Raw genomic sequence first — 12,236 nt, 5'->3', positions numbered from 1 at the left:
CTCTTACCTCCTTTTTTTATTTTTTTTGCCAAGCAGGCCAAGAATGGGGATCTCTAAGGAACAACCATATGAGCAGAGAATCTGACCATCTGGCTTCCTCTGCAGCTAAAAATCGCGGGGGATAAGAGAAGCGTGACGAATGTCTCCTGCCGACTGTCAGTGTCAAGATGTCTCTTTTAAAAATAAAACACTGTCGGAAGCTGTACAAGCCAATAGGGTGATTGCAAGGAAATGTAAGGCCCCTAAAAGTGAAGCTTCTTCTTTGAAAAGAACAGTCACCACGAGGGAACAGAAAAAAATAAACTCATTAAGTTTTCTTTCTTGGACTGATTCCAGAGGTGTAGATAGCCACGCTGTGTGGGACAGGTATGGGAAGAGGATGATATAACATCTGTGTAGACTATAATGACTGGCTTATCTCTGAAGCTAACAGTGCGACAATTCCTCACCCAGCCAGGTCTCCTGTCAATTCGTTTCTAGTAAGTTGCTTTCCATTTCTGCTCTATCAAAAGCACTATGAGATGAGAATATATAAGTGAGGACAGGGAGAAGAAACCATGCACTAGTTCTTTCATTTCTAAAGACTTAATGCCAATCTGTTGCTCTACTGTAATCTCCAAGGCACACTGTGACCAATGTCATAGTGACCATCATTCCTCCTCAAGACATAAATTCCACTAATTAGAGATCAATGACTCATGCTTGATGTAATTAGGCCGGATGGAGTGCTCCCACAAAAACTCACATACTGTATATTCATCTCCTTTTTTTCTATCAGTCATATTGTGTGTAACATGAAAATGATCCTCTCGACAGACATGCTCTGCCTAGACATGGTTTAGGAGAGCGGTGGCCGTGGCAGCACTTTGACAGGCGCTTTATGGTTCCTGGGTCCCAGTAATGAAGGACTACTGAATGTGTCATCCGTCGCCCAGCCAGCTGGATTCAATCCTACACCTCAGAATAACACCAGGCCTCAAACGCTGTAGCGTGGCCACCCTTTGCTTTAATAGGCAGAAACGGCTCATTAAATCACAACAGTGGCTAACCCTTTCCATAACAGAATTAGTAAACTCACATTAGTCAGACAACAACTGAATCATTTAGTTGATTTTTGTGGGGTATTTTTCTTGTTATTTATTTTTCCAGCTTACACATTCTGCTCATTTTTTGCACAGCTAGCAAACCACAGTGGTTGAAATAGGAGAAACAGAGGAGCCCTGCACAAAGTAATACTACGGTGGCTCAATTTCCGAGAGTCAGAGAGCTCTGTCTGCCCTGAAAACTCTCTGTGATATACAGAACAACAGAGGGGATTAACCAAAATGTCAAGAGAGACAGGTTAAGCTGACAGGATATTGGTTTATACTGAAGGGTCTCACTTTCAAAGTCAAAAAGTCAGAAACTTCTCAAAGTCCTCAGTCAGAATGTCATGTCCATATTGCTAAGCAGTGAAAATTCAATTTCCACAGACTTTCATTTGACTTTCAGACAGAGGAATGGCCAGAGAAACTCTAAGCTTTTTTGAATAAAGTAAACAGCACTAAAATTATGTTTGCAAATAAACAAATAGAAGAATTTATAACTGAAATGCACCAAGGATCTTGGAAGCCTCGCAATTTACACACAAATCCTAAGACGACACAATACTCCTATTCATCGTCATCGTTTGCTCAGCAGTTAAAGTGGAATGATCTCATTTTGACAAACTCAGCTGGCGATCATATTTTATATTATATATTCTGTCAAACTGAAAAAAAGAAATTGGCAAGGACTGTGTAAAGCCTTAAGGGGTGTTTTTGATTCACAACTGTGAGCCTGCCTCAGTATAGAGATTTGCCTGAAGTGAAATTCAAAATGCCTCATCTGGTCTGATTTCCCTGCGCTATAAGACCAGACTGGGCTTCATTAGCAGTTGCCACTGTGCTTTATTGGCATGGAAGATCCCATTTTCACTACAGAAATGACTTGCCACCAGCTGCAAATTGACAATGCGCCATATTTCCTTGCAAGTCAACTCTTATTAATAGCACTTCCTGGGATCTGTGCTTCTCCATATCCAAACACAGCAGTGTCATCAGCAGGTAATTTCGAACAGTGGGATCTGAGGACCTCACAGGCATTGTTTACCAAAGGGAAAATTACTAAATATAGAAGAGTGGCATCGCCAGCTGCTTACACCTTGTCAGTAAAGTCTGAACACATCATGAGCCTCTCCTCTGTCATCTGAAGGACACACATGCAGTCATGCATTCTTACAAAAACTCTTAACAATGATGGTATTACTCTCCGTCAGCGGGCTAATTCTCCAGCACAATAGCCTTATACAGTATCGATGATTACTCTTCTCCAGAATATCAGGCTGCTCTCTGACTGATGGTGGCTGCAGCAAAGGTTAATTAATGAGCAGTGGCAGGAGCGATGGCTGCCGGCGAGGGAGAGGCTCTCCTTGGACTTGGACTCGCCAGTGTCGAAAGATAAAGGTGGAATGACTACTGAAATTGAGTCACCCTTTTTTATGTGGATAACCTCCCATGTACTTAATAGTCTGAGTAAGCTACTTGATCACAATCTAATTCCATGCAGCTGCATGGAATTAGATTATAATATAGCTTTTCATAATTTTCTCTATAAAACCTTATTTCATGCAATGATTATGTATTGGTTATCAAACATCAAAAATAATCTATGAGGCAACCTTCGAGCTTAAATTAGTTCTGCTAATCTGCTTCTTGTGATCAGACATCAAAAGGTTTTCATAAAGCATATTTGTTTGGCGTTTGCAGTGTTATTTTCAGATGGGAAACCCACGTCGACATATAGCTTTATTTTTATCCCGTTTGTAAAATGCCATTAAATTTCAGTGGTAGAGATTACTGTGTGAACTAGCCTGATTAGATTTATAGGGAAGAAACCAGGCAAATAATGTTTTGTGCCATCCAATGATAAAGGGCTAATAAACATCAATTCTGCAGTCAGGCTTGTCAATAAAGTCATTTATAAATGGTCATGATTTTCTTACATTCTAATAAGCATCAGAGAGGTATTTTCATAATCTGGCAACCAAAAAGCTGTTCTCAGTCAAAGTATTAGTAAATGATTAATTAACCATTAATAAAGTCATTAGTTATATTAGGTATCATAAAATATAAATGTGTTATTATGTTCTCATGAGTCACCCTTCATAAATGGTTTATAAGGTGTGAACTATAGCTTCATTAATGGCTAATAAACCATTCACTAATTCTTTATAGTCATAGTAGTTATAGTTATAAGCCATTAATGAGATAATTTTGGGGGGTATTGCCAGTTATGAAAAATCTCTCTGGCTGGTGTCTGTCCTCCCCCAGCAGGACATTTGATATGTATTGACACTTTCAAAAAACCATCAAGTCTGCAGTTACACATGCTAATAAAGTCATCATTAAAGGGTCATGGGTCACAGCAAAAGTTAGTAATCTACAATTAGTTACTCATTTACAGTTGTAAACGTTAAGAAGTTGTTGACAAAAGGTTTTACAATAATGATAATAATAATGAGATGTTAATAAATAGACTGTGATGCATATACCCTGCAGCTAAAAAAAGAAAGTTCTGCATTCAAAGTCCTAAGTAAAAGTACAGAAGTATTATCAGCAAAATGTACATAGTACCAAAAATAAAACAGTTCATTCTGCAGAAAAATGGCCTCTGTGAGAGATTTATTATTATATAGGAAATGATTAGATTGTTAATACCGATGCATCCACGCATTAGTAGCATTTTACTGTTGTAGCTGGTTGAGGTGGAGCTAGTTGTAACTACTTTATACACAGTTAGGTAGTTCAGTCCAGTTGTTCCCAACCTAAAGGTAAGACGGGGAAAAATGTTACACAAATTTGTATTCTTTTCTTAAACTTTAGAATTAATCTTTCTGCTTTTTTGTGAAAATAGGGATCGTTAGCCCTCTTTTTGTCTCAAACTGTTATTTAAATGAAAACATCTGTGCAAATGTAGCAGTGTAAAAAAATATAACATTTCCTTCTGAAATGTAGTGGCCTACAAGTATAAAGTAAGTACCTTTAAAGTACCTTAAAGCTGCACTTGCGTAAATGTACTTGGTTACTTTCCACCACTGCCTGCTGGATGAAGATAAATACCAGCCATAAAGATTTTCACAAGTGATCTATAAAGCATCAGTAAAATATTAATTAACCATTAATAAAGGAATTGCTTACAACCAATACAAGCTATATAAAAGCAACTTATTGTATTTAAAAGTGGTACCATCAAATAGTCCATGATTCCATGGGACTGAAGTTATAAGCTACCTTGACACACTATTCTATAAAATCAGAATAATTAAAGTCAAGCTGAGTATTGACAGTGAGATTATTCATGCACCAATATTTTCAGTGACTCCTAGATCCAAAATGGAAAAAAAAACAGGCCACTTAACCAGCGAGTGCAAGTCGAAACCTTTCTACAGGCAGTTGCCTGAGGTTTTTCAGTGAATAACATGCCTCTGCATAGAAGGATTAGAAATAGAGGACACATGCCAAGCATTAGAGTGTTACAGTAAGTATCAAGAACAAATGACTAATGAAATGACTGACTCATTGAGACCGTTCCGAGACATGAGACACGGCATGTGCTCTTTCGAAGCCTGCTCCTGTTAAGGCCCCATCTTAGTCAGAGCATGACTTAGGAATTTTATGTTTTTAATTGTTGGCTCCTCCTTGGCATGCACGTCACCCATATAAGCAATTAGGCTCCTGTCATCCATGTCTAATAAAATGGAGATTTCGCTGCTGCTTAATTGTGGCAGCACAGAGACATCTGCATAAGTAGACATTTTGCTAGTCGGTTAGCAGTAACCATAGTGAGACTATGTACAAATTAAGATTTATGTTCTGCCTTTTGTCGTGATAGATAATAGTACTTTAACATGAGCATAAAAACAATATCTACAGCTACTGAGAACTGACATTATATAATCACATGGTACATTCTATTATCATAGCGCAAGATAAATCACTGCATCCGAACAAAGACTGGTTGCTTATGTATTTATTAAATTTATTATTTTCTTTACATTATCTCCACCTCGTGCTCCAGAGCCCACAGAAAACCATTATAAAGAAATGATTGTAATTCAAGGCCACAGAAGCAAGGAACCATATCCCCACGAGCAAATACAAAACAGAGTTGGTAACAGGATTGCAACACCAAAGTGAAAGCATGTCTGCCAAGTCTACACATTCAAAGACCACAAACATCAAACGGGTTTTCCAGGCAGTCAAGGGTTTCAGTGTTCATAGAGAAGAAAACAAACAGAACTGTTTCTAGCTGAGGAAAGATAGATATTTCCAAATGGACACAGTATGTTTTTTTTTGTGTACAGATGTACTATAATTGAGTGTACCATCTGCATGTTACATGTGATCCATTTACAGTACAGAAATGTTTAAGCAAGACAGTATCAAAGGTTACTGAGGAGCGTACATTTTTGCCCAGGCCAAAGAGCATAACATCACAGAGTAGAAATGGTCTCTGACTTTTTTTTCTTTAGCTATACTTAATATTCATCTCCCTGTTCAGTCCACTGCTCACTGAGCTCTTTCAAGACAAAGGCCCAAAAAGATCATCTGATTGACCACGACAGGAAATGGAAACTTGTGCTGTTTGAATTTCCTCCAGGCCTTTATAGTGAAGATAGCACAGCAATAAAACACAGGGTGAGACTCAGTTATGGCATTTTTGCAGATTAATATGAGTAGCTGAGGGGGATGCTTTGGAAATTGCTTTGACTAGAAATGTGTCAAGGCTGACAGTTTTTTTTTTTTTTTTTCAGTTTGATCCCTATTAAGCACTTCCCTCTGATCTAATTCAATAAATGCCAAAGGGAGTTATAATAATCATATTCATCCCTGATCCGTAGGGATATGTGTCTTTGGAACCCATAAATACTTCTAACTTTCTTTCTTCTAGATGTAATATCTTCAAAGGTTCATATATATTCAGAGGTTTTATATTTCCAAGCTACTCGACTACATACAGTAAAATTTAGCTTTGAAAAATGCACTGAATCCCACATACAGTCAAAGGAGTCCCTGTGAAAGTGCTAAGCCACCAAACCGTCATGACATCTTTGAGCTTCAAATAAAGTCCCTCTGCTGATGTAATGAAAATACAATCCATATCATTCATATGTCTATATTAGAGCAATAAAGCACTACTATCATCTTTTTTCTCTGCTTTGATAAAAGAGTCTATACATTGCAGCATCTTTTTTAGTTTTAAAGGGAAACGGCACTCAAAGTTCAGATATTAAATTCATGCCAGCCAAATAATTCCTTGAAATTTCTCTCCCAAAGCTACAAATTAGAAGACTGTCAATAAATACAAATCTTACTTCTTTGTGAGCTTCATAACGTTTATGTTCCAAACCAGTAAATATACCTTGATTACCAACCCCCAAAAAAAAAAAATAATGTCAGTAATAACAGATATAGATTTTGCACAAACATCTCTCTGACATCACAGATTTGGGATGGGAAAAACTCTGATTTTTCATCTCTTACTAAGACATATAGTAAATAATCTCTGAGAAACTGAGCTGGGGGAAAAGAACATCATAAGCTCCCTTCCTCCTATTTTAATGTAAAATATTCCTCCCTCACAAACATCTGTTGCTGTAGTCTGTAGAACACCTTACATACACCCAAACACAACTAACAGAAAAAAAACTTGAACACAGGCAGAAATGCTACCCAGCTTTTCCTCAACTTGTAGGAAGGTCAGTGCAAATAAAAAAACCACGACAGAACTCAATGAGACTGGCAGCTACAGTAAACAAGACAGCTCAATATCAGCTGACCAGCAGCAGTAAGTTAACTGGCGAACCTGGTGTAACCCAGCCTCTTCATCACACTCCTACATATGTCCTCTATTAGTCTGATGTCCCGTCGAGGCATTTTTTGCCTCCACATGTTAATGTTGGCTGGTGAAATGTCTCCTTCATACATTAGATTGTACAGGTTTGTGGAGGTGGTGAATATAAGTTGATTTAGGGCTGCGGGTGAGACAGGCACCCCCAGGAATGTGTGTATGCCCTCTGCTGTCTCCTGCGGGAAGTTGACCACGTCCTCAAACCTCACTTGGAGGTAGGACTCCTCAGGGAGGCCCTCGCTGACCCTCAGCACTGCTGCGGTGTGAGCCAGCCACAGATGAGCTAGTATCAGGATGGGGTTTTTCTCTGAATGGGACAGCAGCCTCTGGATTATCTTAAACTCTGGCGCCACAGTTGGGCACCCATCCCTGACAGCATTCTCTTTGAATATCAAGGAAAGGTGCTGCGGGATGTTTTTAAGGGAGTAAAGGCTAGGTTTGCTGTTATAAACCATGAGATAAATCCACGCTCGAGGGTCTCTCACCAAGTATATTGTCCTCAGGGAAGGTCCTACAACCTCCTGAATAAAAGGCAGTTTGAGCGTCCAGCTTCCACTCCGCATATTGAGGACCACCCGGGCATTAGGGTACTCCGCAACATGGCGCCTCATCTCCCTAACATACTCTGCGTCTTTGTCCAGACTGGCTCTCAGTTTACCCTTCAGCTCAGAGGCCGGCTCTCTCCTCCTGGATCTTTTCTTTCTGTCCCTAGTGGGCCCAACTCTCTGGGGCTGTTTGACCCTGCTGCCCTCTACCAGCTGAATATTTTGCAAGTGCAGCTTGGTGTTGTGGACCAGCGAATGCAGCCAGCCCTGAATAATCTTAAACCGTCCACGCACAGCATCTGACCTTGACCACTCACAGGCGTCGACCAGAGAGTCAAACTCAAACTCAGTCTCAGGAATGTCCACGTGCTCGGTGGGAACCCTTATGTAAACAAAGTCTGAGCTGTTGTAGAAAAGGTGCTTGAGTATTTCTGATCCTGATCCGGGAAGGGTTGTTATGACGACGGTGGGCAAGGGGAGCTGGTGCTGCTCATACAGTCTGATTTGTTTGTTTACTTCGCTTTTGGCACCCGCACCTTTCCATTTTACCCCACAGAGAAGCTGATCGCAGCTGTTAGACACAAACAGCAGCTCTGCTATCCACAGAATGAGCACAGAGAGAAGGGCGTAACGCATCATCCTGCTGAAGCAGACATAAAACTTTCTCTGCGTGGTGAAAAATCCTATGGCCACACAGAGAACAACCCCTGCTATCACATTGACTGTGAACCCAAAGTCAAACAGCTGATTATCACTGCTGATTTGTTTGGGGATGAGTTGCGTCCCAAGGCCATATCGAGTGATTTGATATCCATCCTCAACTTTACAGTGACCTCCAAATCCTAAATAAGTCAACCTAGCTCCTATGTCTTTATAGTTTGTAGCAATTGAGACTATCTTCTCTGTGTTATTTATGGTTAAAGAAAGTCTCACACCATTTTTGCTGTTATCCATAAATCTACAGCTGGACACTCTGACATATGGCCCGTGTAACACGTAAGCTACTCTGCTGACTGTGCCTGTCATTGGAAAAGTGACGTTGACATACTGAGTCCACCTTTTTTTAAACTCAGCCGCCTGCTCTGCCTCCTGTATCCTGGTATCAGGGCTATGACCCTGGCTGTCGAACCAGAACATTTTATAATGAGCATCCCACACATCCATCATCGCGCCGTTATATCTGTCCATGAATCTGAAAGGAACGTATTTAAAATCAATGTCAAGATTGTGGAAAAATGCACTGAGGGACTTTACAGGTGAATCACCCCACTTCTCCACGTGGTCGAGCACCAGCAAAGTCTGTGAGTTGAGCAGAACCAAGGCTCTGAACACACTCTTTAGTCTCATAGCGGGGGAATAAGCCGACACTGCTTCCCCACTCACAAACATGGTGTCCCTGTGTGAGGAGGCGACAATCACCTCCCCTCTGGTATCACCCACCCCCTCATCAGTCCAGCGCAGCCACTTGGCACACTCCCCCAACTGACCCTCCCATGGACTGTTACACTGGCTTGTAGGAGACGGACTAAACACCAAAACATTGTTAAGATAGCTATACTTGGGACCATAAAGTGCTTCAGACACAAATACCTGTCCATTAGGAGCAAACGTAAAAGAGTTCTGATCAGGGTGTTCGTGACCTGGGTTAAAACTGTTCCAGCCCTCCACCCAGGAGTAAGGCTTGTCATGGACAATGTCATAGACTGCACGGCCACCCAGCTTGCCAGACTTAAAGGAGACAAAAGTATTACCCTGGCCGTTGGGTAGCCCTGCTCCATAGGTAACCACACCCCAGTTTGAGAAAATATGCATCCTAGCTTGGCCAAAGCTGTGGGGAGGCTGCGGCGTGAGGTGGCTGTTGTACCAGATGTATTCTGTGTGAAGTGTAGCCCAGCGCTGGGCTGATGACTGTCCCATGGGACCATCTTTGGGTCGGTGCTTTCTAATTTGTTGAGCCAGCCAGTTACCCGTTCCGTTCCTCATGACGAATGTGTCGAGGAAAACAAGCTGGCTCTCCGGCCCATAAAACCAGTTGTAGTTGGAGTCTGCGATGCCAACTGTTCTCTGAAACCCCGGCAACAGAGTGTTATAATAAAACCAGAAGTGTCCCCGCAGCCAGTTGTTCTGCAAGTTATCAATGTTGAAATGGCGCTGAGCTAAGAAGACATACTGTGTGATGGACTTGGCTGTGTAACTTCCATACGCTACCCCCTCATCCAGAGACCCGTCAACAACATGGTTTAGGAGAAACATAGTTTTCTCCATGTAGTTCACTGCCACTTGTTTCCAGGTCATTGACTCTGGGTCGTCATGTGATCCAACAACTATTGCACCAGTCAGGATGGCTAATATGTTAGTGGTTTGATGATTTTGGAGATACTGTTTCCCCCACCCTCTGTACTTTGAGAGCTCATACAGCTCCTCTGTCTCAGAGCGAATTTTCTTGAGGTAAACATCCCTCTGCCGTTCATCCAGGTAGGAGTAAATAAAGTCATAAGCAGTAGCAAACCCAGTGAGAGAGTGCGCCATGGGGACCTCGTCATTAGGGGCACTGGTCACCTTCCAGTCTGGGTATTCAGCCATCCTATCCATAAACTTGATAAGAAACTGCAGGGCAGCAGAGTCCTCTGGGCACAACAGGCAGTAGAGAGCCAGGGGAGGCAGGTTGTTCCCATAAATCTCATTCCACTTGCTTGTAAACTCCAAATGTTTCACAGGGGGCATGTAAAAGGGGACATTAGACAACATGGTGAGCGCAGCCGCCCGGATGACTTTAAATATGTGACTGTGGGTGGTGGAGGACATTTGCCTCAAGTGCAACACATCCACTTGGTTAAAATATAGGTTAGGATGGGAATCAGTAGACTGGAGTTTCCACTGCTCAGTCGCTCTGTCTTGTGTGAGCTTGACCTGCAGCAAATCATCTGTAAAAATGTCTCTGTCTGTGGTGTTGAAGACTCCAGAGAAAGCTGTCCCCACTGCAAACAGTGGCAGTAAAAAAACAGAATATACAACCCAGTTAAATGCCATGTTGCCAGGCATTTGTGAATACATTTTACTGGATTTCAAAATTAGGCAACTGATTTTTTTTCTTCCTCAAAAATTATGTTGTAATGTCCCATAACTTCAGCAGTTATTTCAGAGTAAAAGTCCAGGTGAAATATATTTGTTAGATGCGCAGGTGTCCAAAAATTTTATATAAGTCCAATGATACAACATCAAAGTACCATGCAAGATTGTCAAAAAGAGGGGAAGAAAAAAAACTTTAGTGCAAAGACAAATACTTTCCATATCCACTTGTAACAATCTTGTAACAGTTTGCAAAGGCAACAAAACGCATCACTTTAAATGTATATAAATGTCTAAAGATAAGAAGATCTTTCTGGTCTGTTTTTTAATTTAAATCCAAGAGAGAGAAAAATCCTTATGCGTGCATGTTTTCCTCCGTCCTTATTGTAATACTTGTACTCGTGAAGACTGGTATCTCCCCCCTCGCGTGCGCCAGTAACTCATATTGATCTCCTCCCCAAAACATTCACTCTCGGACAAACATCAGTCAGCCCCAGTCTGTGTCCGGTCCAATCACAGCCAGCCAACGGCACCGTGTGCAGCCCGACCGAGCTGCAACATCCATGGACATGAACCTCAGCAAACCACGCATCTCTGCAGATAACATTGCTTGGTGTCCCCGCAGCAGAGACCCCCAAACTCCCTGGTTCTTAAAATTGCAAATCCTGATCATGAAATTGATCTGTTTGCATTGTTAAATCCGTTTTGGGGCGGGGGGGAGGGGGGCTCCACGCTTTATCTTCGGCGATTATAGTATGGTGAAGTCCGGAAAGAGGAAAGTTGTCGTCACTCAAGTATTCAAGAATGAGACATTTTTCGGGTTGTCCGCAGGAAACCGTAAATCAGCCTCCCAAATGAGGTATATTCCAGATGTAAATCTACTGTCTTTGTAGGGTTATTAATGTATCCGCTGCCGATTGAGACACACATCTCACAAGTAAAGCTGTGTATGTGTGTAATCTCCGGACGCGTCTCCGTTGTGTCCTCCCGACTGTTCAACACAGTCAGTTTGATTGTTTTCCTGCACTGGATGGAAAATTTCCACTGTACAAACTGTAGAGGGAGCCGTGACTTCAGAAGCACAGCCTCATCTCTCTTGAAGAGAGTGGGAAAACTGAATATTCATTTCTCTCTCCCTCAATATCCCTAACAGGGTGGTTGACGGGTTACATTAAGTTCCTACCAATATTATTTCTGAGGCTACAGAAGCAAAATCAAACAAGTGGGGATAAAACACACTTTTTTTTTTTTGGATCTACTAAAAACACTAATATGGAGAGGGACAATGTAGGTCCTAAATGCATTGTCTAACGCTTAACAGGCATTTAAGTTATTTTTGGCAGACACAACTGATATGAAAAAAATAGTTAGACATTTTGGGAAATACATGTATTTCCTGTCTTGTCAAGAGTTAGATAATTAGATTGATACCACGCTCATATCTGTCTGTTAAATATGAAGCTACAGCCAGCAGCTGGTTAGCTTAGCTTAGCATAAAGCCTGGAAGTTGGGGGGAGCAGCTAGCTTGGCTCCATCTAAGTAACAAAATTAGCCTACCACTGTAAAGCCTATAAATTAACAAGTTATCTCATCTGTTTAATATACAAAAACCGAAGGGTACAAATGATTATTTGCTGTTTTATGGGGGTCCTATTATTAATTTACTTTAAGAGTAACTTTGTTTATGTATTT

The 12,236-nt window shown here is 41.3% G+C and overlaps 1 protein-coding gene across 1 annotated transcript; it reads right to left on the bottom strand.

The window, feature by feature from the left end:
* Positions 1–5,034: 5,034 nt before the first annotated feature.
* LOC122866875 (dermatan-sulfate epimerase-like protein) lies at positions 5,035–11,566 on the bottom strand. Its single transcript, XM_044177076.1, has one exon. The coding sequence runs from the start codon at positions 10,527–10,529 to the stop codon at positions 6,873–6,875; it is 3,657 nt and encodes a 1,218-aa protein (XP_044033011.1). The 5' UTR covers positions 10,530–11,566; the 3' UTR covers positions 5,035–6,872.
* Between the last annotated feature and the right edge of the window lie 670 nt (positions 11,567–12,236).

The sequence above is a fragment of the Siniperca chuatsi genome, linkage group LG19 (assembly GCF_020085105.1).
Source record: "Siniperca chuatsi isolate FFG_IHB_CAS linkage group LG19, ASM2008510v1, whole genome shotgun sequence".
Taxonomy (NCBI): Eukaryota; Metazoa; Chordata; class Actinopteri; order Centrarchiformes; family Sinipercidae; genus Siniperca; species Siniperca chuatsi.
The sequence above is the reverse complement of the archived record's forward strand: the minus strand, read 5'-3'. Positions and strand labels throughout refer to the sequence as shown.

Bases quoted from the DNA above. Each gene is read 5' to 3' on its own strand.
- LOC122866875 (XM_044177076.1), bottom strand. From the start codon at position 10,529: ATGTATTCACAAATGCCTGGCAACATGGCATTTAACTGGGTTGTATAT.